At 45.7% G+C, this 27,405-nt stretch overlaps 2 protein-coding genes across 2 annotated transcripts in view; one reads left to right on the top strand and one right to left on the bottom strand.

The window, feature by feature from the left end:
• Positions 1-22,817, top strand: part of TGM5 (transglutaminase 5) — a 31,749-nt gene extending 8,932 nt beyond the window's left edge. The window contains exons 4-13 of the mRNA XM_004751223.3: positions 1,589-1,707; positions 4,362-4,490; positions 5,084-5,261; positions 15,512-15,650; positions 16,218-16,321; positions 16,423-16,662; positions 19,551-19,916; positions 20,392-20,552; positions 21,748-21,881; positions 22,075-22,817. Of these exons, the coding sequence (XP_004751280.1) occupies positions 1,589-1,707; positions 4,362-4,490; positions 5,084-5,261; positions 15,512-15,650; positions 16,218-16,321; positions 16,423-16,662; positions 19,551-19,916; positions 20,392-20,552; positions 21,748-21,881; positions 22,075-22,228 (1,724 nt within the window). The 3' untranslated portion in view covers positions 22,229-22,817. The remainder of the gene's footprint in view (positions 1-1,588; positions 1,708-4,361; positions 4,491-5,083; positions 5,262-15,511; positions 15,651-16,217; positions 16,322-16,422; positions 16,663-19,550; positions 19,917-20,391; positions 20,553-21,747; positions 21,882-22,074) is intronic.
• CCNDBP1 (cyclin D1 binding protein 1) overlaps positions 1-27,405 on the bottom strand; it is an 83,874-nt gene that overhangs the window by 21,708 nt on the left and 34,761 nt on the right. The window contains exon 12 of the transcript XR_006602839.1: positions 26,855-27,032. The gene's annotated coding sequence lies outside the window, so the exon portion shown is untranslated. The remainder of the gene's footprint in view (positions 1-26,854; positions 27,033-27,405) is intronic.

Genomic DNA, 27,405 nt, shown 5'->3' with positions numbered 1-27,405 from the left:
CCTAAGGGTTTGGCAGTGCTTCCAGACTGTTCCAGGACACTGCAAGGGGGACACCTGTTCCCATGACCTTTGTTAGTTCATTCTCAGCTTTAAAAAGATAATTTTTTTAAAAGATTTTTCTTTATTTATTTGACAGACAGAAATCACAAGTAGGGAGAGAGGCAGGCAGAGAGAGAGGAGGAAGCAGGCTCCCTGCTGAGCAGAGAGCCCGATGTGGGGCTCAATCCCAGGACCCTGAGATCATGACCTGAGCCGAAGGCAGTGGCTCAACCCACTGAGCCACCCAGGCGCCCCAAAGATAATGTTTTTATATCATGAAAGTAATACGTGTTCATGCCAGAAAATCTGGAGAATAGCAATAGGAAAAAGGAAAAAAAAATTACTATTAACCCCTTTTAGAATAGCCTTCAAAATCCTCCGCGTAAATATGTTTTTAACAAACATCAATTTATGTTATAACATTATTATATAACCCATTTAATCTTAATATACCATGTGTAGATTTTGATGCCTATATATACAATTTTGTGATCTTATTTTTTTATAGAGATTTTATTTATTTATTTGACAAAGAGAGAAGAGAGTAGGCAGAGTAGGCAGAGAGGCAGGCAGAGGGGGAGGGGGAAGCAGGCTCCTCGCCGAGCAGAGAGCCCGATGCTCAATTCCAGGGCTCAATTCCAGGACTCCAAGACCACGACCTGAACCGAAGGCAGAGGCTCAACCCACTGAGCCACCCTGGTGCCCCATTATGATCTTATTTTAATAGCGTACAGAAGTATGGCTATTTAATCAGCTCCAAGAACCAGGCATTTAGGTTGTTTCTAGCTTTTCAGTGTCATAAACAGCACTCAGATAAACAGCTTACCATCCAAATCTCTGTGTACTTCCAAAATGCTGTCTTTAGACTAAATTCCTACAAAATGAATGAGGAGGCTACTGCGAACCCCAAAATTCTGGTTTGCTCTTTTCCAATCAGGATTAGTTGAGTGTAGCAGAAAGATCATGGAATATGGTGTCATATGAATTCTGTGCACAAATTTCACTCTGTACTTACATGTGATTTGGACAAGTTACCACTTTGAGCCTGTTCCCTCATTCTTAAATGGGGTGAGGATGTAAATGTGCTGTGTGAACCAAGAAATTCCACCAAAGATAAATTTTTTTTCTGTTCAACCTCATGGTTGGATTGAACCTGTGGCTGGTGTTGAGGGACTGTAGAAGGTGGGTCTCTCCAAGAACCAGCCGCCTTCTGCCCCTCTTGGTGTCATCCAGTGCCCTCCCCAGACCTTTTTTTTAAAATAAAGATTTTATTTATTTATTTGTTAGACAGAGAGAGCAAAGGTAAGGGCAGAAGGATAGGGATAAGCAGACTCCCTGCTAAGGCCAGAAGCTGGAGCCCTAAGCCCAGAGTGGGGCTTAATCCCAGGACCTTGAGATCATGACCTGAGCCAAAGGCAGTCTAACCAAGTGAGCCACCCAGGTACCCCCAGAGCTCAGTTTCCATGGGACTTTGTCTTCTGGGGATGGGAATGGGGCAGGAAGGGCAAAATGACTTCTTTGCTTTGTGTCCTCCCACTTTGATTCCTAGACGATTCTGTCTACTTGGACAGTGAGCCCCAGAGGCAGGAATATGTTGTGAATGATTATGGCTTCATTTACCAAGGGAACAAGAACTGGATCCGCCCATGCCCCTGGAACTATGGACAGGTGAGTCTCAGTCCTATTCACAGCTCACGGGAAGAGGGGAACAGGAGCAGGGTGGGAGGGTTTTCCTCATGCAGGGTTCACCCAAAACTGAGAAATGGGAACAGTAAGGTGTGAGATGACACTCCAGGGAGCTAGAGGAGCAGTCATAGTCAGTTGGAAGATGTTCTTTGCTGATCATGTCTGGTTTGGACATCAGGATCCAAGGGGGAAGGGCAGCTAAAGGCACCCACCCTGGAATTCCTTTGAGTATGATGATGAGGATGAAGGGACAAGAGTGATGATGGCCATGATGGTGCCTGGTTTTTGTTTGTTGAACTGTTTCCACTAGGGCCCGCTTTGCCTCTCTCACTTCAACCTCATTGCCCAGGCCAGACTCTAGGATCAGTTCTGTCATACAGAGGTAACTTGTCCCTGAACATCTCAGGGACATGCAGCGATGCATTTCCCTCCTGGTTAATATTACCTCTTTGTTAGTTTGATATCTTTTTTCATTATAAAACTAATACCTGACTGATTAAAAAACTTTACAAGAAACATCGCAAAAATAGGTATTTGGAGTATGAAGGCCACGCTAAACACTGTCACTAGCATGGTGTATGTTTCTCTACATTTTCTTTTATGTGTATATTCCAAAGCATGATTTTTAAATAAAAATTGCATTGTGTTCATCACAGTGTTTTACAACTCCTGCCTTGATGAAAGCCTGCCTCCCACATAAAGTTCAGCCTCCAGCAGGTGCTCCAGGAAGCCCAGCACCAGGCCAGGGAAGAGGGTTCTCTCTCAACACCGTTGCCGGGAGAAGACCAGCTCCCGCTGCCAGCTGCCTATTGGCTGGGAAATCCTGGGGGCTCTTGTGTCCATTTGATATGGGTTCCTCTCCTAGACCTACCCAAATCGAACTCTAACGCATGTGGCTGCAGCCACACAGCCTAGGCCCCCCAGGTGGCCATAGGTAAGATGAGATCTGGCAGCCTCAATGGGCCCCAACTGACCTCCCCAGCTCCTCACTTAGCATGGACAAATGAGGATCTAGAGAGCCCCTAGAGACAGGAGCTTATCATCATCTGTGAGCAACAGAAGTAAGCAACTGCTTCTTTCTGACCCCCCTCCCTTTCTCCTTGCCTCTTGTTTAGTGGACTCACATTGAACGCCTACTGAAGGCCAGGCCGGGTGCTAGGTGCTAGGAATGTGAACATGAATTCAACACGGTCCCTGAGCTAACGGTGTAATGGAGACTCAGTCACATAAGCAGGTCACTTACCATGCAGTGGGTATTGCAAAGAGTGAGATGGGCACAGAAGGTTCTGGGAGACCAGAGGAGGAGCATGTGGTTGGGCATGGAGCTCTCAAGGAAGCTTCCTAGGAAGGGAGATGTTTGGACTGAGTTAGCCAAGTGAAGGAAAGTGGAGAAAATATCCCAGGCAGAGTGACACATTAGCCGAAACACAAAGGGGAGAAATGGTTTGGTCTGCTGCAACAGTTACAAGGAATCTGATTTTTGCTGAAGCAAAATGATGAGGCAGGAGGTGTTGAGTCATGAGGCTGGAGAGGTAGAAGGGGGCCGGATCAGGGAAGGTCTTATGTTTAGAGGAGGTGAGAGCTTTGATTCTGAAGGCCCAGAGGACTTCAAACATTTCAAAGCAGAAAAGTGAATTGATGGAACTGTCCCCTGAGAAAGATGGGTCAAAGAAGCCTCCTAATCCTATTTATTGTCCAGTGGGAATATTACATGGGAGTAAATGCATTAATTTACTCTCATTCAACTGTGGAGTTGAATGCATGGAATCCCTACTATGTGTTGGGCACTGTGCCAGTTCTGGGGCATAGAGTTGCAAGAACAGCTGGAGAGGGGGAACCTGGTTGGCTCAGTTGGTTGAGTGTCTGCCTTTGGCTTAGGTCATGACCCCGGGGTCCTGGGCATGCAGTGAGCTTGCTTCTCTCTCTACTCCCTGCTCATGCCCCGCTCTCATTCAAATAAATAAATAAAACCTAAAAAAAAAAAAAAAAAAAAAGAACAGCTAGAGAGAGACAGAGCATATGCTCAGGCAGGGAAGACAGAACTTGCCTCCATCCTACCTGAAGCTAAAACAGGCTCAGGTTCAGAGAAAGCCTCAGATAAAGTGGCATCCATGTCAAGCCTGAAGGACAGGTCAGCCTGCCTTGGGTGGGAAGTTTCTGTACCTCACATGCTATTAGTCATTCCAGAGCCCAACTGAGTCACAGGTGCCAAGGCAAGTTGGCAGCAGCACCTGAGCCACAGCTGCCAATGATGAGCTGGGTCAGCAGCTGGAGGTGGAGGATGAGGCAACATGGTTTCAGCAAGAACATCCCATGGGCTCCAGGAGTGTGGGCATTGAAAAGTGAAGAGGAAAAGGAGACTTTTTAACCAGTCAGACTCATTTTAACCAGGGATTTGATTTGTAGGATATGCAAACCCTGTGGCTTGTGACCCCAGAGCTCTCAGAGCTCTGAGACCCAGCATCTAGCTTAGGATGCACTATGTGTCTGGGCTACTGGACACAGTTACCTTCCAAACAGGTCTGCATTCCACAAACACACTCTATTTGAGAGCTGGGCGGGGTGGGTCTGAATTTCTTCCCATATCTGCCTGTGCCAATTATGGGCGCTCCGCCCCGCTGCATCTCCCCTTGTAGTTTGAAGAGAATATCATAGACATCTGCCTGGAGCTGCTAGACAAGAGCCTGAACTTCCAGATCGACCCAGCCACAGACTGTGCCCTGCGGGCAAGCCCGGTCTACCTCAGCAGAGTGGTGTGTGCCATGGTGAGCTTGGATCTGGCTCTGGCTCTGACCACCCAGTGTGTGTCCAGAGAGGGAGGAAGCTGTGTGTGGGGTGGGGGTGCCAACTCACAGTTGCCCCCTGCAACGGAGGGATGAAGAGTCAAGAGCAGGGGCCCTCTGACAAGGCCGATTTGGCTGAGACTGAGGACAAAAATCTGGGTAACAGGTTTTCTCAGTCGAGGTCTGAGTTAGCTGGGTGTGGGCCATCACCTTGATTAATTCCAAAGTGCAATTTTTAGGGAAGGCTGAGTGTAGCTCTGGTTTGGGAAATGGTCTTGTCTTTTCGAAATTTCCTTTGCTCTGAAGGATTTTTAAGAGCTCGAAAAGCTGAGCTCTTGCTTTGATGGGGGTGGGTAGAAATAGAATATTAAACTAATTAACAGTGGAGACAAGTCAGAATGACTGGCTGGCTTCCCACCCCACCCCTTCCCTAGCAGGTCTGGAAAGTCCCACGTAAAATGAGATCAAGGAGTCTGCTGTGTTTCGGGCCCACAAACCTTGTGAGGAAGCCCACACATTATATCTTGCTGAGGAAAAGGATGCTTTTAATGCGTCTGTATATGGTTTCTCTTCAGATCAACAGCAACGATGACAATGGGGTGCTCAATGGAAACTGGAGTGAGAATTACTTAGACGGGGTCAACCCTGCGGAGTGGACAGGAAGTGTGGCCATCCTGAAACAGTGGCATGCCGCAGGCTGCCAGCCAGTGCGCTACGGGCAGTGCTGGGTCTTTGCTGCCATCATGTGCACAGGTAGGGAGCGGAACGGGCCCCCTGGAGAAAACCCAAAGTGTTCTGGCCCACGTCATAGCCGTCTGAACCATTCTCGTTCCAGCCTTGCACAAGTCCCACCAGGGAATGTTTCAAAGGAAGTCGTTTCTGTAGAACTGTCTCATCTCTGGCTTCAGGCTTCATGTGTCTGGGCTTATCTTAAAGGGTGGTTCTGAGGATGAAATTGCACCCTTCCCCACTCTTCTCTTCCTTTGGTTTTGGACAGCCTAAGAGCCTGACTAGAAATTGTCTGGTTCCAGACAGGAATGAGATGAAAGGTCAAGTAATTAGAAAACTTACAAACTGATTATTGTCCTTTCTGAGCCTGGAGAGTGATCTTGACCTGGAAGGGAAATGTGCATCACAGTGGTGGTGTGGGCCCCATAGGGTCAGAGCAAGATGGCGGCTGAAGTAAAATGACCTTGAATTTGGAGTTGTCTCATGTTCAGCAGGTCTAGAGGCCTGACTCAGTCAAGGGAGATAGGGAATGAAGGAAAATGGGAGATCAGTTCTTCAGATAGGAAGTATATGTTACACTAGTAGAAGAAAATCTAAAAATTATGTATGGGAGGTGGGGGTGTCTGGATGGCTCAGTTAATCAAACATCCGACTCTTGATTTCAGGTCAGGTCATGATCCCGGGGTCATGAGATTGAGGCCTGGAGAGATGGCTCTGTGCCCAGCAGGGAGTCTGTTTGAGATTCTCTCCCTCTCCTTCTGCCACCAACACTCCCCACACCCTGCTTGGGTTCCCATACTTGCTCGCTCGCTCTCTCTCTCAAATAAAAAATAAATAAATCTTTTTTAAAATTAAAAAATAAAATAAATAAAAATATGTAATGGAGAAGGAAAGCCGATGGAAGTTGATTTGTAGGTGGCAAGAGGAGCAAGCAGAAGGAAGTGGGGAGTGGTGAATCTTGAGGCAACTGATACCTGGAAATAAGTCACATATTAGACATAGCAGGAGGAAGCCTTCTGCCTCACCCAGGGCCCAACCTGCTACTGGTCCTGACCTTCACCCTGCCCCCCGTGCCTAGGCTAGCTCTCAGCCTCTAGGCATGCATATCTGTGTACCTGACTTGGGTCATGGTCAGGAAACTCTTACTCTTGTTAGCTGGGAAAAGAGGCCAAATAACTACTTTTGCTCAGAGCACCCTCTATTCCAACCCAGGAATGTTAGTGTTCCTTGAGAGCTCAGGCCTTTCATGTAGATATTCCCTATATGACAGGGGCACCTAGGTGGCATAGTTGGTTAAGCATCCGACTTTTGGTTCATGTCAGTTCAGGTCATGACCTCAGAGTCATGAGATGGAGCCCCGCATCAGGCTCTGTGCTCACAGTGGTGTCTGCTTAAGATTCTCTCTCTCTCTCACTCTCCTTTCTCCCCTCCCCACTGTGTTCTCAGTCCCTCTCTAAAATAAATACATAAATCTTAAAAACAACAACGACGAAGTTCCCTGCATGGCAAAGCCTGGTGCAGTCTGTGTGCTTATGTGTGCTAAGCCCATCTCTGGACTCTTGGGGAAGCCTAGGGACACCCCCGTGCCTTGATGCTGGGGAGCAAGTGCCAGGCCTCTGGCCAAGGGTACAAGGAAGTTTCTGCAAACACCCACAGAGGATGACTTCATGGGTTGATGAGGAAGAAGTCCTGAGCTCTTCCCCCTCTGCCACTGCGGAGCCGCACCTTGACTCGGAGGCTTCGATTGCTCAGGGACAGGAAACTAGAAATTCAATAGCTTTGATACGGGGGAGCCACAGAGATATGGGCGAACGGGGGTGTCTGAGTCATCCAGGGAGCAGACACAGGACTGGCAGGCAGAGGATGGATTACTCTTGGGCAGGATGGAGAGGGAACTTTCCTCCGCATGGAAAAACCTAGAGGGGAATGGCTGGGTCTGTGTGTGTGAGGACGGAGAGGACTAGGGCTTTGGGTGTAGTTGTCTGGAACTGGGTAATGAGAGGGGTGGAGCCAGTAAATGGAGATTATGCAAGGAGAGCAAGCCAATTAATATGTTTATGAGAATCATGGCCCCTTAGTGACCTGGGAAGCAAAGGGTTGGGCAAAGTGGGTCAAATGTGACTTGATCCAACTGTAGCTCAAGCAGCAGCAGCCTTCCCCAAAAGGGCCACTGTGGGGTATATTAATAAGTGCATCTGTTTGAAAAATTGATTTTTTCATTCAGCCACACTTATTGAGTCCTTATTCTATGCTAGGTATGGTGCTTTAAGTACTCTTGGATACAAAGTTGAGTAAGACCTAGCCTTTATCAAATCCCAGGACTTAACAAATTCCTTAGCTCAATATAGCTGCCAAAGCACATTTGTTGTTAGTATTGTTATTTCACACTCACAATGGCTGTCATTTACTGGGGATCTCTTTAGTGCCAGGCACCGTGCTAAAATCTTGACAACCTAAATGGTGAGGCATGTGGACTCTGGAGGCAGGCTGCTTGGGTTCAAATACCAGTACTACCATCAGTTGGCTGAATAGCTTTGGGCAAGTCATTTAACTTGTGCCCCAGACTTATAATGGAGAAAGTAATAGTACCTACCTCATAGGGTTATTGGAAGAACTGAGGGAATACATATATGAAGAGTGCTAAGAATAAATAGGGCCGGAAATGTTTAGCAAGTACAGCTAGGATCACCTCGTGGGATCCCCCCAAATGACCTTAGGAGGTAGGGTCTACCATCATCATCTCCACTTTGCAGATGAGTAAACTGAGCAGCAGGGCGGGTCTCATACCCAGGTCTGGCACGCTGTGACCACTAGGTTATACTGATGCATAAACCTCACTAACAACTGCTATTTACCCAGCATCCTCTGGACTTCAGGCATATGCTGGGTACTTTCACTCAGGACCACCTGTGAGGTAGCATCATCTACAGATGAGAAAACTGAGGCTTGAAGTGACCAAGTGGCTCTTGTGTCTGACTCAGAAATGCATTCTTCCCTCTGCAGCACTGCCTCTGTTCAGAACGGCCTTTTTAAACGTCAATATATTAACTTCAACTTCCTAATGAAAAAAAATCACCAAAAGGAAAATTTGCTTGCATCAAAGATACACTTTCAATTTTTTGAACAGGTTTTTACTTTGACACTCATTTAGGTGGCTGTTATTTTAGGAATTTCAGACAAATCTCTGGCCTACCTTCTCTGCACTCCGGGTTGGCCACCCACAGCTCTTAGTCATCAGGCTTTTCCTTTTCTGGCCATCTACTCCCTGTGACAGGGAACCTGGAGAGAGTTCCAGCAGCTCCACCACCACCCCCACCCCATTTGTCAGGGTTCTAAGTCTGGCTCCCAGTATCATCCATCCCTGCTGCAGTTCCCAGAGTTGGGGTGGGGGTTCCCTTTGTCACTATGTCTCCCTCTCTCTTGCCACTCTCTATGTGGTCTGTCTTTTGTTATGCAGAAGCTGTTCAGTCAGCCCTCAGTTCTTTTTCAAGAGGAAGTGTTCAATAAATAGGTATAGATTTGGTGTGTGTGGAGGAGGTTAAGTTCAGAGTCTTCCTACGTCACCATCTTAGACCAGAACTCCTGAATTATACATTTTACAAGGGTGAATTTCATGGTATGTGAATTATATCTCAATAAAATTGGGGTTTTGTTTTTGTTTTAAAGCTAAACATCCTAGGAAGGCGCCTTGTCTGTTCCTGCCCACAGCTGCATGGGGCAGGAGTGGCAACGACTTGGAAGACATGAACTCTGACTGTGAGCAGGTCTATGGAGTATGATTCCCCTCCTCTGTAGACACCTGGGCCCAAGAGCCATGGTGGGAAGGGTGGTGGGAAATGAGGAGGCTGTGTTGCTCAGGACTGGGCCCTCCTCTCTGCATCCAAAACTACCCCATCTGTATATTTTTTGTATATTGGGTCCCTACTCTTGTCTTGCCTTGGATATAGGATTCTCTGCTTAATACTTTATTGAACACACCCAGGCTAGATGTCCACCTAAGATTTCTTCTCACTCAGTTGTGTAGTGGCCTCTATAAAGTACCTCATTGTCTTCATTTGAATACAACTGTTATTCTCATTGTTTTTATTGAGCCTTTAGCTCTTACAAAAAGAACCTCAGCCAAGTTCCTGGTGTATTATTTTGCTTCATCCTTTGGCTCAAACACAAATCTACTATTATTCTCCATTGATTTATGAGACATCTTGGGTTGTATGGAATGTTCCCTTACCAGGTTGTGGATTAATATATGGCCAGCACCTAGAAAAATGCCTGGCACTTGGTTAGCTTTACATAAATGTTAACTATTATATTTAGTCTGATACTGTTTTAATCTCAGCCTCTTGGACTCCAGAGGTCTTGCTGGGTCTCATTCACAAAGTGTTTCTGGTCATCCCCTAAAATTCACTTTTTTTTTTTTTTAACATTATTTCCTTTCTTTGTTCCTTGGAGGGTTTAGGATTAAATTAATCATATTCCTCATTTCATAATATTTATCATAACAGATCTGCTCATGTCCCTTTTTATTTTATTTTATTTTATTTATTTTTTTAAATGTTTCCAGAATCTGATCACAGCTCACCATCTTCCTTGCCACCATCCTGGTACAAACCAACAACCCATCTCATTTCAACTATTGCTTCATGCCCCTTTTTAAAAAACTAACTAATTGGGACACCTGAGTGGTTCAGTGGGTTAAAGCCTCTGCCTTCAGCTCAGGTCATGGTCCCAGGGTCTTAGGATCGAGCACTGCATTGGGCTCTCTGCTCAGCAGGGAGCCTGCTTCCCTCTCCCTCTCTCTGCCTGCCTCTCTGCCTTCTTGTGATCTCTATCAAATAAATAAATAAAAATCTTTAAAAATACCTAACTAATTGGTTTTCCCTCACTTTTGTCTTATAACCCATTCCTATTCACCTCCCCCCATAAGAGGGAAACATTTTGATGTATTTAATATGTAACATTGTCTCTGAAAGTGCTCTTACAGGAGGAAAAATATATTGTTATAGTGCAATATATTGTCCAATATGTTTTTTGTTTTATATATTGTATTTTTCATCTTTAGAAGTTCCATTGGATCTTCTTTCTATCTTCCATTTCTCTTCTTATGTTCATGTTTTCTTTTACCTCCTCTTGAGCATATTTGTAACATTTAAAATAGCTGCTTTAATCCTTGTCAGCTCATCCTATCATCTCTGTCATTTCTAGATCTAGTTCTATTGATTGACATTTTCCTGGTTATGAGTCATATTTTCCTGCTTCTTTACATGCTTGGTAATTTTATTAAGTAGACATTATTTGTTATTATTTTTTTGAGAGAGAGAGTGTGTGTGTGTGTGAGGAGGGAGAGGGATAGAGGGAGAAAGAGAGAGAATCTTAAGCAGGATCTACGCTCGGTGTAGAACTTGACTGGGGCTTGATCTCACAACTCTGAGATCACGACCTACATTGAAATCAAGAGTCGGACTCTTACCCAACTGAGCCCCCAGGTGCCCCTATAGTAGATATTTTTTAGAGCAGTTTCGGGATTCATTGCCATTGCAGATAATGAAGAACAGTTCTAATATGACCTTGTGAAGGTATAGCTGAAAAATCAAGACAATATAACCTTCTGGGCTTAAGGAACAATTAAAGGCATAGGAGGGGAAGGTACTTTTCCCATATGGAAAATTTATGTGTCCAGGGAAAAATTAAAAGATGCTAAATATCATCATATTTAGATGCAGTCCCTTCAACTCTATTAGCTGAAGCTTTGACTATATTCTTCAGTATAAACCATGGAAGGGTGGCAGCAAAGTTGACCAAATAATGTCAACAAATTGAACTGGAACTTACACTGATTTATCTTTTATTTTTTTTAAAAGATTTTATTTACCTATTTGTCAGAGATCTCTCTAGGCAGAGAGAGAGGGGAAAGCAGGCTCCCCGCTAAGCAGAGAGCCCAATGTGGGGCTCAATCCCAGGACAGAGATCATGACCTAAGCCAAAGGCAGAGGCTTAACCCACTGAGCCACCCCAGCTGCCCCACTGATTTCTCTTTTAAATGAGAGTCACATTTCCACATGAGGAGGTAATAGGGGAGCAGGGGACGGAAAAGAACTTGTGAGAAGCTACATGGCCAGTCCTGAAACAGACTCCATGGTTTTCTTTTTTTTTTTAATATTTTACTTATTTATTTGACAAAGATCACAAGTAGGCAGAGAGGCAGACAGAGAGAGAGAGAGAGGAGGAGGAAGCAAGCTCCCTGCCGAGCAGAGAGCTCGATTCGGGGCTCGATCCCAGGACCCTGGGATCATGACCCGAGCCGAAGGCAGAGGCTTTAACCCACTGAGCCATCCAGGCACCCCCAGCCTCCATGTTCTGATACACCATTGGGATGTACCAGTCGAAAATGAGCTACACTCCTTGAAGACAGGGATGTCTTTCATTTCTGTGTATGCATCTAACCCATTGCCTGGTTAATCTCAGGGGCCTGACACGTATCACTGAAGGAGTGCTGAATGGCTGAATGAAGAGACATAGTAATTCATGCTGGCAATGTGGTGTGGTGTATCCCTTGGGAAATCTGCAGCCTTCTCCCGATTCTGATATCGTGCCCACCTTTGTCTAAGCATCACTGTGTGTGCATGCAAGCATGTGCATACACACAAAAACACACACCTCCCTTTTACGAGGGACTCAGCTCCCAAAAAATTATCACCGTAAGAGTCACCTGAGTCTCATGTCAAACTGTGAGTCACTAGGACTGACAGTCTGCGGAAATCTTTTCCACAGGTTAAAGACAACTCATGTCAGCACAAATTTAATGATCATCTACTTTGTGCCCAGCATTATGCTGGAAACAAAGAAATGCAAGAAAAGTGTCCTCTGAGAGTCCTACTCCAGAGGGATGTGTGATCTGGCTGACAAGATCTACAAATGCAGGAAATCCCAGAGAGCTCCATCCATTGATAAAATATGTAGCAGTGACTGGGATTAAGTGAGAGCATGGGAAGGGAGGTTAGTGTGGTGTGAAGTAGGCAGTGAAAACTCACAGAGAAAGATGCACTGAGAATGAGCTGTTGCCTGGATGCTTGGCGAAGTTGCAGCAGTGTGGCCTGTTGCTAGAAGCATGGGGATGCTTTGAGATCAGAGAAACATGGGCTTAAATCCTGCCCCAGCTCTCCTCTTTCTGCCATGTGACCTCAACCTCTCTAAGCTTCAGGTTTCTCCTCTTTAAAGTGGGGATAACTCCAGTATTGTGGAGATAGTTTAATGAGATCATGCCTGTGCAGTGCCTGGCACTGTAATGATGGTGATGCCTTCAGCTGGCAAGGAAGACAAGCACAACTGGGGATGTGTTTACAAACAGCGAGGTCCCTACACTGTTGGTGGGAATGCAAGCGGGTGTAGTCACTCTGGAAAACAGCATAGAGTTTCCTCAGAAAGTTGAAAATAGAGCTACCCTATGACCCAGCAATTGCAGTACTGGGTATTTACACTAAGGATACAAATGTAGTGATCCAAAGGGGCATGTGCACCCGAATATTTATAGCAGCAATGCCCACAATAGCCAAACTATAGAAAAAGCCTAGATGTCCATCAACAGATGAATGGATAAAGAAAATGTGTTATATATATATATATATACAATGGAAAACTATGCAGCCATCCAAAAATCTTGCCATTTGCAACAACGTGGATGGAATTAGAGGATATTATGCTAAGCGAAAGTCAATCAGAGAAAGACAATTATCCTATGATCTCACTGATATGAGGAATTTGAGAAACAAGACAGAGGATCATAGGGGAAGGGAAGGGAAAGATGAAACGATGAAGCTGGAGAGGAAGAGAAACCGTAAGAGACTATTAATGTCAGGAAACAAACTGAGGGTTGCTGGAGGGGAGGGGGGTGAGAGGGATAGGGTGGCTGGGTGATGGACACTGGGGATGGTATGTGATATGGGGAGTCCTGTGAATTGTGTAAGACTGATTAATCACAGACCTGTACCCCTGAAACAAGTAATACATTGTATGTTAATAAGTTATCAATGGAAAAAAAAAAAAAAGCAGCAGCAGCGAGGTCTCCATACAGGCCCAAGATTCAAATTCAGAAGTTGTGGGCACACAGGGAGAGACAAGTCCATGACAGAGGATGAGCTCTTTGTTGGAGGACAAAGCAGGCAGGACAAAGGGAGCAAGAACCCAGGAAAAATATGTGTGTACAGCCTCATGCAGTTCTGGGCGCTGTTAGCTCCTTTAGTGATGTGGAGGCTAAAGGAGGCTCACTCCCCTCACTCACTCACTCCTCACCCTAAACATTGTTTAGAATGTTAACAACCATTCTTGCCCCACGTGGCCTCACTGGGACAGGCTGTTGTCCCCCATCCCAGGCCTCTCATAAGCCAGGGGTGGGAACAGAGGAGGGCAAATCCATCACCACTCCAAAGCTTACAGTCAAGCTTACTCAAAGCGTGGTGCACAGTCATTACGATAGCACTGGGTGTCAAGTCAGAAATCACCAGAAAGGGGAAGAGAGTCCTGGGACACTCATTCACCTGTCTAGCAACAATGCACCAAATCAAAACAGGTCTGGCTCTGTGTTGTTAATGGCTGTATAATGGTAAAGATGGATATTACACAAACTCTGCCCTTAGGAGGGCCTACGTGCAAACAAATCATTACAAGCCGTGTGCTATATCTACCAGAGAACTTCAGAATGCTGTGAGAATAATGACCTGTGTTCAGGTGGAAAGGTCAGTCTGGCCTTGTTAAGCAGGAGTTGACACCACCACCAACATTCCAACTGGCTGTTTGTGATCAGTCAGGGTGAATTTCGGAGGCTTGCTTCCTGCTCTCCCTGCCCACCCTCCTTGGTGCCTCCTCTGAGTATCCTTTTACCCACCCTCCTGACCGTAATCTTAGCAGAAATGTGTTCTGTGCAATGGTCCAGAGTCATCTGATGCTCTCGCCTTCCTCCTGTCTCTTGTTCCTTTAGTGGCAGCTTTTCCAAACTTCTCCCTCCCCTATGAGGCTGTCCTTTGTTACCTCCACTCACAATTCACCTATCAGCTCTGCTCCCTCCCTGCCCTCATTCCTTGGTCCTGCACAGACCTGCTACTCCAAGAGAGCACCAGGTTCCCCTTTGGGCTTCTCTCCTCACTGTTCCAAGGTATATCCAGAGATGTGCCCCCACCCTGACCTGGAGAGGCTTGGTGCCAATATTTGATCACATAGGAAAATGCTTGATATGTTTAATAAGGTGAAAATACTAGAGCCCTGAACTGTGTGCATAATACTGGGAGACAGGGTCAGAATTGAGCACGAGCTCAGCAGTGTAATCAGGATTTGAGTGACAGGTCTGTAACAGGCCTAGCTGTGTGACTTTGGTCGAGGTTGCTAACTTTTCTTAGCCTCTGAGTCTTAATCTTTAACATGAGGATAATAATAGCAGCTTCTGTGTACAGTTGTCCTGAAGGTAACTTAGCAACATGCCTGGCACGTGTGATTATTATTGAATCATTATTATTATTACTATGTTACTACTACTACTACTATTATTATTATTATTGAATGGGGTCGACCGCCAATGCGGGACTTGAAGGGAGAGGGCCCCCAGAACATTGGTGGTAGAATATTGCTGCACTTAAAGAGTACCGAAGAGGGGAAATATGGGGACAAAGCAAAAGAAGTTGGCTGGCAAAGGGAAGAGATGTCTCATGAATAAAAACAAGGTTGTACCTCCTTCCTAGAATTTCTCCATTGGGTACAAATTCTCAACTTTTCTAAGCATTTGTTACATAGTTTCCTTCCTTTTCTGCCTTCCTTTGTGAGGCTTTCCTTGATAAGCTTCCAAGACACCCATGGAAAAGGGGGAATCCAAACCACAGACCTCTTTTCTAAGAATTTGATGGTCTGAGTCAAAATCCTAGCTATTTGGCTTGAAGATGGAGATTCAAGGCCAAAAGAGAAGAGACCGAGTCAGGCCACTGAGTCTTGCGAAGGAGGTGTGCCTGTCCCCTCCTGCTTGCAGGCAGGAGAACTCACAACTTGCTTGGCCTTGGTAGTGCTTGTCTGAGCAACCAGAAGCTTAAACTTTGCCCAGAGTCTCTTCAATGAGCCCCAGAGAGGAGCTCAGGAAGGTGGGAAGAGAGGTTGGCAATATCACCAACCCATAGCCCCAACAGCTCCTGACAGGTCCTGGGAGTGCCAAATGAGTGGCTTCCCTGGGCTCAAAGAATCCATAGGATTCCTGAATCCATAGGAAAAATCCATGAGATTTTAATTTTCTCTTTCTGCAGTAATGAGGTGCCTGGGGATCCCTACCCGCGTGATCACCAACTTTGACTCTGGCCACGACACAGATGGAAACCTGATCATAGATGAATATTATGACAGCACGGGCAGGATCTTGGAGAATAAGAAGAAGGACAGTGTCTGGTGAGAAACAACCTCCCCATCTCTTTCTGGGGCAAACCCCTCCAGGAGAGAATGGGGCAGGACTGCACCCATGAGACTGCTGCCCTCTCATGGCCCCTCCACATTCACCAGTCCCAGGGCTCTGTATCCCCAACTTGAAGGCTGAGCCTCAGCTGAACACAAAACTGATTCTGCGTTTAGAATCTTCACATCACAAGACTTTTCTGCCCTGGGTGACATTTCCTTCTGTCATCTCTTTGTCAGCAGTACATACAGGGCCATGAGGCCCTGAGGGCCATGAGGATCTTTTGAAGGGAGTGAGAGAGAGATTTTAACCTCAGTTAGTTTGGGAAGTCTTCACTCTCTGTTCCCAGAAGAAAACTCTCTTCTGAGCAAGCTGAGGCTCACACGAGGAAGAGCTGCCACCACTCACCCATGGAGGTCTGATGGCCTCGGGTGCACTAAATCTGTCTTTCTGTTTAGCAGTCCATTTGCCCTCCGCCCCCTATCTTGCTCTGGAAAGAACACAAGCACTACAAACTCTCCCTTAGTGTCATTTGACATTGACTCCTCCGGCTTTTCCTTTAGGAATTTTCACGTGTGGAATGAGTGCTGGATGGCCCGAAAGGATCTCCCTCCTGGATATGGAGGCTGGCAGGTGCTGGATGCCACACCTCAGGAGACAAGCAATGGTGAGGCTGTTCAGAAGGTGGAACCCACTCCCACAGAATCTGCCCTTGCCCCTGCCTGACCCTGTGGCAACCAACCACTGTGGCTCTTCTGTTCTCCTCAGGCCTCTACTGCTGCGGCCCTGCCTCCGTCAGAGCCATCAAAGAGGGAGAGGTGGAACTGAACTATGACACAGCATTTGCCTTTTCCATGGTGAATGCTGACTGCATGTCCTGGCTTGTCTATGGAGGGAAGGAACAGAAGATTCACCGGGACACGAATACTGTTGGCAATTTTATCAGCACCAAGAGCATTCAAAGTGACGAGCGAGATGACATCACGGAGAACTACAAATACATAGAAGGTATGACGGAGCCAGCCCCCACCAGAGACCAAGCCCTGGGGACACCTTCCCTAGGAAACCTCCCAGCAGCTGGGGAACCAGATGGAATCTGAAGGACAGAACCTGGGTCCACTGTCTCCTCAGTTTTAGGATCCCAACTGAGATGTTCCCACTGCCTCACTTCCTTGTGCCCACCGCCACCCCCCGCCCCCATATCCCCACAGGCCAGTGAGCATTCTCCACAAGATGTTCACACTGACTGTAGGGCCACTGACAGGCATCCCACCAATAGCCTTTCTGAAAAGTTAGCCTCTGTCTCAAGATGGGAGGGGATTTAGTAAACACTATTCTATTAGTTAATTTAATGAATTTCATTTAACATATTGCCTAATTAACTTTGCCTAATTGAGTATTTGTAGGACAATCCAGACCACCAACCAGCACCAAGGCTAACATAAGGCCGAATGTTTACTCTGGACACCTACCTCCTGATGAGGTTGGATCTGAGACATGGGAGACCGGACAGGGGCTTCTTACTCAAGTCAGCAGGGGCGAATAGGCACCTAAAGTAGTCAGGCGTGAACTTATTCTCAAGATCTGAGAAACACCAACCACTAGGTTCAACCCCCAGGGAGCCAAGGGAAAGCATAGTCTTTGAGGACCAGAAGCTGAGTGAGGAGCAAGAGTGAATCAGGAAAATGGGGGACTGGCGGGTAGCTGAGCAGTGGCTGGGAGTGCTGGCAAGTAGAATTAATCTGTGGTTTGTCTAAGTGGGCCTTTGGGACCCACAGAGAAGCTCCAGAATCTGAGCCTAAGAAGGGGTTTTACACAGCAAGAGGTAAGCACTGAACACAGCCCAGCTGGCTATTTGCCATCCCCTTCACCTCCATCCACTGGGGGTTATCTTGGTTGGGGAACCCAGAACAGGTCCTGAGGCAAGGACTCAAGTACAAGTGGTTGATCTGTGAGGCCATCCAGCAAATACTGGCAGGAAGGAGAGTGAACAAGTGAGACAGGAGAGGGGAGAAAGCCAACACAGGGTGCCTCCTCAAGCTGGGTGGGCTTTGGCAGCATTTGCTAGAGGTCCACGGGGCTCCACCGTATTCTTGGGGGTTTGCAGCTATATTCCTGTGGGCCTGAGAGTGCTGCTCGGCTGGGCAGTATTTGATCTCCCACTCGGCCTGATGGCATCTGGGGGAAGAGCAGACCACAGGTGAGCTAAATCTAATTCACATCACTCTTGCTAAAGTAGATGCCTTGAGATCCTCTTTTGCCTGGAACTAGGCTTAGAAAGTGCCTCTGCTGGGGCGCCTGGGTGGCTCGGTGGGTTAAGCCGCTGCCTTTGGCTCAGGTCATGGTCCCAGGGTCCTGGGATCGAGCCCTGCATCGGGCTCTCTGCTCAGCAGGGAGCCTGCTCCCTTCTCTCTCTCTCTGCCTGCCTCTCTGCCTGCTTCTGATCTCTCTCCGTCAAATAAATAAATAAATAAAATCTTAAAAAAAAAAAGTGCCTCTGCCTGGGGAGAATGTGGGGACGCACTGAAGGGGTGGGACATACACTGGGGTCAGTGAGTGCTACGTGAATACAGCTGCTAGGATTATTAGGGAAGCTCAGGTGAGTATTCCTGCATATCCTGGCCACAGTACCACCTACAACTGAAGTCAGGCCTCTCTGGGAATTCAGCTTGCTTGAATTTTACTTTACTTTATTTTCTCTTCTCTTCTTTCCTTCCTTTCTTCCTTCTTTCTTTTCTTCTTTCTTTTCTCTCTTTCTTTCTTTCTTTCTTTTTGTCTTCCTCATTTTGGGGCCTTTATCTTTTACATGGGGAAGTCAGAATAGAATCTAATGACCATGAGCACAGATTTTTGTGTTGGGCATATTTGGTTTCCACCTGGATTCTGCCCGTTCCATGTTGTGGGACTTGGACAAGTGACGGGACCTCTCTGAGCCCCATTTTACTCAACTGTATATGGATTGTATTGTTGTTGGTGGTGAGGATGTGTAGAAAGGGGGATCCTTATGCAAGGATTGTTAGGAATGCAAGGTGGTGCAGCCACTGTGGCAAACAGTATGGAGGTTCCTCAAAAAATTAAATATAGAGCTACCATTTGACTCAGCAATTGCACATTTGAGTATTTGTCTGAAGAAAACTAAAACACTAACTTTAACCTGAAACGATACGTGCACCCCCTTATTCACTGCAGCATTATTCAGGATAGCTAAGCTATGGAAATAGCCCAAGTGTCCACTGAGGGATGAATGGATAAACAAAATGTGATATACATACATATATATACACATACATACATACATACATACACATACATGATGGAATATTTTTCAATCACAAAACAACAATGAAATCTTGCCGTTTACAACAATATGGATGGACCTCGAGGGCATTATGCTAAGTGAAATGAGACAAAGACAAATACTGTATGATTTCCTCTCTTAAATGTGGAATCTAAAAAAAAGAAAAGAAAAGAAACCAAGTTCATGGATACAGAATACAGATTGGTGGTTACCAGAGGTGGGGGCGGGAAGGGAGAAATGGGTAAAGTAGGTAAATAAACAATTAAGTAAAACAGTGCTAGTGATTTAAAGAAAAATAGTTCTAGGCCTTCCATGGCACCAAAGAGAAGGTCCAGAAGGCCTTCCCTTTCTCCAGTGGGGAGCATTGGGCTCCCTGCTCAGTGGGGAGCCTGCTTCTCCCTATGCCCCTCCCCCCACAGTGTGTTCTCTCTCTCTCTCTTTCTCTCAAGAAAATAAATAAAATCTTAAAGAAAAGAAAGAACCTGATGAATAGTAGGGAATGTCTGTTGTTGGAAATGAGGGTTTTAACAGCTCTGCAGTGTTTGGCCAAGGCTGTCCTCCCTGAGAAGGACAGCTAATACTGTCTCTGCCCTTCCAGGTTCTCCCCAGGAGAGGCAGGTGTTCCTGAAGGCTCTTCAGAAGCTGAAGGCTGGAAGGTCTGAAGACCCCCACCAAGCAGACTCACAATATTCCACACCTGAGCCACGGAGCGGGGACGGCCTTCGGGGCCTGAATACGCCTTCCCTTCGGCCTAGTGATGTTGTCCAGGTCTCCTTGAAATTCCAGCTGCTTGACCCTCCCCACATGGGCCAGGACATACGCTTTGTCCTGCTGGCCCTCAACATGTCACTCCAGTTCAAGGACCTCAAAGTGAACCTGAGTGCCCAGTCCCTCCTGCATGATGGCAGCCCCCTTCCGCCCTTCTGGCAGGACACAGCCTTCATCACACTCTCTCCTGAAGAAGGTATGGGCTCTGGGTCTGGGCATGGGGACAGTCTGGGTACACAGAGTGGGCTATGGAAATACCAGTGGAGACAAGCCAGATGCCACAGTTCTGGGGACAGACCTCTGTGACAACAGTCTTAATTTTCCCTTTGGTGCAGATTCCTTCCACCCCCTTCCCTCTTTTCTCTTGCTCCTCCTTCCTTCCCTTTACTACTTCAAGGAAGAAAGACTGGTTTAGTGGGGGAAGCCTGAGCTTTGGAGGCATATAGAACTTGGTTAGAACCTCAGCTCCTCCATTTACCAGGAGAATGACCCTGCGGAAACCATTTTGCCTCTCTTAACCTCAACCTCTCCAACTGAAAACCTAGAACCTGCTTCACTGGGGCTTAGTACATGTTGGTCCCCTCTTCCCCAAAGAAGGATCCCCCAGATCCAACCCAGGCCTAGTTGATTTTCCCAGCTACTTTCACCTCATCTTTTTGTTTTCTCCCTAGCAAAGACCCACTCCTGTAGAATTCCGTATTCCCAGTATAGCCAGTACCTGTCAACAGACAAGCTGATCCGTATCAATGCCCTGGGCGAAGAGAAGAGCAGTCCGGAAAAGATCCTGGTGGACAAGATCATCACCTTAGCCTATCCAGGCATCATAATTAATGTAAGTGGCCTGGGGGCTCCTGGCGATCTGCACTCGTAGGGAGTGCAGCCCTCTGAGAGTCTGTTCAGGAAAGCAGCCCCTCTTTTCCACTGCCTCTTCTGGTGTCTCCAAATACCTTCCTCCCGGAAACATGAGATTCATCTGAAAACACTGGACAAGGTATCCATCCTCTTGCACCACCCAAGTTCTTACGGGTGGACCTTGAGCACGTGCCATGGAGAGGAAGGGAAGAGATCCTTCTCTTGTGCCACCTCCCACTGCTGGCCTTCCCCAGGGTCAACATGAGGAACTATGGGCTCAAATGGGAAGAACCTGAGTGGAGAGAAAAGCACTGCCTGAGGTCAGCTCAGGTGTGATTTGCCATTCCTTGGCTGTGCATTCTTGGACAAGTCCCTGAGCCTCTGCTTCTTGAACTGTCAGATGAGAAGATTAGACTAGCTGGCTTCTGAGGACACTGCCTGCTGTGACACTCTGTGATCCTCTGAGTGGGAAGACTTCATGGGTCCGAGGCTCTTCAGTGCTGCCTCCCTGAGGCCAAGCAGCCTCCTAGATCCTGCCAAGCGAGCCTGTGGTGCCCCCTGGTGGGGCGCATCTGGCAAATCAAGCCACTGGAGTCTTACTCTAGGGAGTGTTTCCAAAAGGGCCTCCAGGTTTCCTGAGACTATTTCCATCTCTCTACATCCTTGAATGTTCCATTGCTCTTCACTCACACACTGGGGTGAAAAGAAATGAGCCCGTTATGTCATGAGGGAGAAAAGGGATGGAGCAGAGTTGCAGTAAGAAAGTGCTAAAGAAGATTCTCTCCACTCAAATTATGCATGAGAATCTTGGATGAGATCTTTGGAGCAGAGGAAACATCACTAGAGATCCCAATTTACCTGATTGTTCCATATGCTGGGTTGAAGGATATAAAATACTTCATACAAACATCTATGGATGGATAAATGAAGCACAGTTTTACTTAACAATATCTCGTGTGGTATACACTGATATTTTCTTCTATTTCATTTTTTAAAAAACATTAATGACAACCCGTCAAGGTGGCTTTAAGCCATAGCTGAAAAAACATGGGCCACAGAAGTCCAGCTCTTCAGGAAACAGATCTGCAGAGCAAGGCCCTCTGTAAACGTTTGTTGAATTAGGGAATGAGATTAATCTTCTGCTCCCTTCTTCTCCTCTGGATCTCCCTGTTTAGGTTTTAGGAGCTGCCGTTGTGAACCAGCCACTCTCCATCCAGGTGCTGTTTTCAAACCCCCTCTCAGAGTACGTGGAAGACTGTGTGCTGACTATGGAAGGAAGTGGGCTCTTCAAGAAACAGCAGAGAGTCCTGTGAGTGCTGGCTGTACGTGGCCTTTGCCCCCATCTTATCTTGGGGTTCTCACTAGCCTTCTTTCTGGTGACAGGCACTGGGGCCAGTCTCTAAAAACTCCAGGAAAGGAAAACGGTGGTTGCTGAGTGGAAAAGAGCTCTGGAGTTCTCACAATGCCTATGGTCTTCTAACATTCTCTTTTCTCTGCTACAGCATTGGAGTCCTCAAACCTCAACACAGGGCCAGCATCACTTTGGAGACTGTCCCCTTCAAGAGTGGCCAAAGGCAGATCCAAGCAAATCTGAGGAGCAACAAGTTTAAGGACATCAAGGGTTACAAGAATGTTTATGTAGACTTGATGTTATAAATTCTAGAACAGTAAGCCAGATGCATGGATTTTAAGCAAGCTCAAATGCAAGCTGTGCCACTCCCCACCACAACAGAGGCTTTACAGGGCTCCAAAGGAAGCAGCAGAGGAGAGATGGATAATCCCTTGGGCCATTTGCACAGCTCCCCAGGACTCTGATAGGAGTGCAGGGACTCTATGGTGTCCAATCCAGAAGTGTGAGATAGCACAGAGGTCTGAGGACACTGGCTGGACTTGGTCATGACTTACTGTCCTCCCCCTCCAAACTGGCTGAGAAGCTCACTGTCATTTTGTCATTGCAGTGACTAGTGCCCTAGTCCTAATAAACTTCAGTCTTTGTTCTCACCCTCTTTGCACCCATGGAGTCATCACTTGCCCTGCAGCAGCCCCTACCTGGATGCTGGGAGTGTCCTACTGTTACAATGCCCGAGTCCATTCCTGGGTGAGTCACTGGGTGCCCACTATATGCCAGGCACTGCTCTGAGTGTAGCAGAGAAGACAGTAAACAAAGAAAAGGCTCTGTCCCCATGGAGTTTACATTCTGTTGATGGTGGAGGGGGGATACAGACAATCGACATGTCAACAGGTAAGTAAGGTATCTACAGATGATGTGTCAGTCATGATCTACTCTCTTCATATCTTGGGGGGAGAAAGCCTATGAGATCTCTCACTTGGCCTTCCTTTGAATCGCTTTCCATATCACATCCAAGATGTCCCCCAATCTTAACAGTTCCAGCCTCTTGGCTCAAAGTCTGCCAGGACCTTGTGGTGCTGGGTGGACCTGGAATGACCATGGTTCCAGAGAAAAAGCTGGCTGACCAATGCAGTGAAGCAGATTTTTTGGTAGGAAATGAAGTACTCTCAGAACTTTCTATTGGCTGTAGCTGTGTATATGCTCCTTCTGGACACAAAGCATCTCCAATCATTACCTCGTCCCAGAAGCACCACTTTCTCAGGTTAAGCGCCAAGTTCTCGATGGGGAAAGCATGAAGCGTCTGCCCTCCAGGGACTAGCTCCAGGACTGAGACAGTTATGTTGGGCATATATTAAATGCACACACATGAAATAAATACTTCAATCATATATAAACAAACGAGTAAGTGTAACTGATCAGAGGGAGAGAAGAGGGTGTGGTGAGAATTACTTAGCGGGTTGAGGTCTTCTTCAAGAGTAAGCTGAGAACCAGGAGAACCTGGACAGCAGGGATTGGGAAGTAATATATAATTATTTCATTCTGTAACTGTTGCTTAACAATTGTGAAAATTGATTTCAGGAAAACATTGTGGATGGGAACACCTTACAGAGAGAGGGGGCTCTGAAGTACTTGGAACATTTCAACTACTACACCCTCAGACTCTTTTATGAATCTTGATTTTAACACTACATTCATTAACTCTTTCACTTGGCAAATATTCAGAGTTTCTACTAGGGGCTAGGCCCTGAGCTAGGCACTGAGGACAAAAGAAGGACCAGGGCCTGTCCTCAAGGAGCTCAAGTCTAAGCATGTGTTGGATGAAAAATGAACAGGAGGTTATAAGACAGAGTGATGAGAACTACTGTTGGAGTGAGTGTAGGGTGTTGTGGGAGCATGAGGAGGTACAGCTTGTCTAATCTTAGGACTGTGAATCAAGGAAGGATTCCTGGAGGGAGTGGCATTTAAGCTAAAAGACCAGGAGCTAGCCAAATAGACTCAGGGTCAAAGGGGATGGGGCGGAGTAAAGCAGTCAGGAATTGCAATCAGTCAGATAGCCAGAGATCAGATCTGGAAGAGATAAGAAGCAGAAAAAATAAGGCTAGAGACAAGAGAAGAAAAGTTTCAGGCAGGCAGTCTATTTAGACAGTGATCACCTGCAGGTATCTGTTTCCTGTAAGTCTTGGATCACAGTCATACCTGCAGTGTCAGTGCTTAGAGCAGATTTTGTTTTGCAGAGCTGAGCAGACTTCATGTGATCTGAGAAGCATGTAAAGGACAAATAGTTCTCTACCCTAGTCTGTCATAGGAGCTTGCAATTCCAACCAGAGTCATTCCTCTGAGTTAATAAAGCCTTCCCTCAATGTCAAGGTTGTCTTTCAACTCTTCATTTAACATTTATTGAGAATCTATGTGTTGAATATTGTAGGTCCAAGTGATAGAGCATTAAACAAAGCAAACAAGGCAAAGGATTTGAATAGATATTTCTCCAAAGATGATAGACAAATAGCCACAAAGCAGACAAAAAGATTCTCAATATCACTAATCATGAGAAAATTTCAAGTCAAAACTACACTGAAACATTAAAAGTAAATGCGACACAATTCTGTAATTCCACTGCTGGAATTAAACAAAACAAAAACATAAGTTTAGAAAGATCTATGCACCCTTATGTTTACTGCAGCATTAGTTACAATAGCCAAGATATGGAAGTAATGCAAGGGTCCATCCATAGGTGAATGGATAAAGAAGATGTCACATACACACACACACACACACACACACACACAGGAATATTATTCAGCAAAACAAAACAAAACGACAGTGAGATGTTCCCACTTGTGACAACATGGATGGACTGAGAGAGGATTATGCCAAGTGAAATAGGTCAGATAGAGAAAGACATTCCTACATGATCTCACTTTCATGAAGAATCTAAGAAAAAATAGACAAAGCAGACAGACTCATAAATAGAACAAATGGATGGCTGGCAGAGGGCAAGAGAATGGAGAAATGGGTAAAATGGGTGAAGAGGAGTGGGCGATACAGGCTTTCAGTTATGGAATGAATAGGTCATGGGAATAAAAGGTACAGCATAGGGAATACAGTCAATGGTACTATAATAGTATTATATGGTGACGGAAGGTAGCTACACTTGTGGTGATCATAGCATAACATAAAGACTTGTCCAATCCCAGGCGCCTGGTTCAGTAGGTTAAGCATCTGCCTTCAGCTCAGATCATGATGTCAGGGTCCTGGGATTGAGTCCTACATCTGGCTCCCTGCTCAGCAAGGAGCCTGCTTCTCCCTCTCCCTCTGCCTCCCCCTGCTTGTGCTCTCTCTCTCTTTCTCTCTGTCAAATAAATAAATGAAATCTAAAAAAAAAAATAAAAAATAAAACAAGACTTGTCCATAAGTCAAGCAGAGACAGTCAATTATCATATGGTTTCATTTAGTTGTGGAGTGTGACAAATAACATGGAGGACATAGGGAGATGGAGAGGAGAAGGAGGTTGAGGGAAATTGGAAGGGGAGATGAACCATGAGAGACTATGGACTCTGAAAAACAATCTGATGGTTTTGAAGGGGCGGGGTTGGGAGGTTGGAGGAGCCAGGTGGTGGGTATTAGGAGGGCACGTATTGCATGGAGCACTGGGTGTGGTATGTAAACAATGAATTCTGTTACACTGAAAAGAAATTAAAAAAAAAAAAAAAAAGACTTGTCCAATCCCTATACTGTACTGAACTAATGTAACACTGTGTGTCAACTATACTTCAAAAAAAGTCCTATGCTGAGATATTACCTTACACCCATGAGGATGGCTATCTAAAAAAAAAAAAAAAAATACAAAAACAAAAACAGAAAATAACAAGTATTGGTGGGAATGTGGAGAAGTTAGAACTCTTGTGTGTTGTTTGTAGGCTTGTAAAATGGTGCAACCACTTTGGAAAACAGTATGGCAGTACCTCAAAAAGTTTAAAATACAACTACCGTATGATCCAGCAATTCCACTTCTCAGTTTAGATCCAAAAGAACTGAAAGCAGCATTTCAAAGACATATTTGCCCACCGTGTCCATAGCACTATTCACAATAGCCAGGAGGTAGAAACAACCCGAAAGTCCATCTTTGAAAGAATGGATAATCAAAATTCAGTATATACATACAATGGAATACAATGTAGCCTTAAAAGGAAGAGAATCCTGCCACAGCTACAACAAGGGATGAACCTTGAGGACATGATGCTACATGAAATAAGCCAGCCATAAAGGGATAAATACTGTATGATTCCACTTCTATGAAGTATCTAAATTAGTTAAATTAATGATATAGAAAGTAGAATGATGGTTACCAAAGCCTGAGACAAGGGAGCAGGGTGAGGGGATAGTAGCTGAATTAGTACAGAGTTTCAGTTCTGCAAGATGAAAAGATTCTCGTTCGAGATATCTTTCACAACAATGTAAACATACTTAACACTACTGAATTGTACACTTAAAAATGGATAAGATGATAGGGGTGCCTGGGTGGCTCAGTCAGTTAAGTGTCCAACTCTTGATTTCAGCTCAGGCCATAATCTCAGGGTTGTGAGATTGAGCCCTACTTTGGGCTCCACACTGGGTGTGAAATGTGCTTAAGATTTTCTCTCTTCCTCTCCCTCTGCCCCCTACCCATGATCTGTTTGAGCACATGTTTTCTCTACTTCTCTTTTAAAAAAAAAAAAATGGTTAAAATGGTAAGTTTATGGTACATGTTTTCTACCACAGAATTTTTTCTATGCTGTTCCAACATTTATAACCTTATTAGATAAATAATAGTGATAACAATAGCATCCATAACAATGTCAACAGGAATAAAAATCTCCATTGATTGAGTGCCTAAAAACAAACAAGCAAGACCGGGCTTCAGTCTTCTTAAGTGTTGGTCTATTTCCTATTACCTTTACTCTTGCGGAACAGTCCTCCAGTGATCCCAACTGAAAACTGGGGTGTTTATTGGGGCCCTTCATTCCTCATGGCTGTGGAACTCCAATTTTTATTCTCCAGTAATGTGAGATTGTCAGAAGATCTGCTCAGATTCTCAGGCTGTCATCTGCCAATTGTGAATCAGCAAATGTCCTAAAGGGAAAAGTGACATGCTGTTAGGCCCACCCTGCTCTGCTTCTCTTCTCCCTGAGATCTTGATCCCTCAAATCTGTGCTGCCCTGATGCTTTTAGGCAGAGTTTTGAAATATTTTATTCAGCTTTTCTGGTTACTGTCAACAAGGGTGATAGGATCAAGCTAGTCTGCTCTATCTAGAAGCAGAAATCCTTGAGATATATTTTTAAAGATGTTATTTATTTATTTGACAGACAGAGATCACAAGTAGGCACAGAGGCAGGCAAAGAGAGGGGGAAGCAGACTCCCTGCTGAGCAGAGAACCCCACAAGAGACTCGATCCGAGGACTCTGAGATCATGACCTGAGCCTAAGGTAGAGGCTTTAATCCACT

Source organism: Mustela putorius, unplaced genomic scaffold (genome assembly GCF_011764305.1).
Source record: "Mustela putorius furo isolate JIRA1106 unplaced genomic scaffold, ASM1176430v1.1 tig00003898_pilon_pilon_pilon, whole genome shotgun sequence".
Lineage (NCBI taxonomy): Eukaryota > Metazoa > Chordata > Mammalia > Carnivora > Mustelidae > Mustela > Mustela putorius.
Note: the sequence above shows the minus strand (reverse complement) of the source record. Positions and strands in the feature narration are given on the sequence as shown.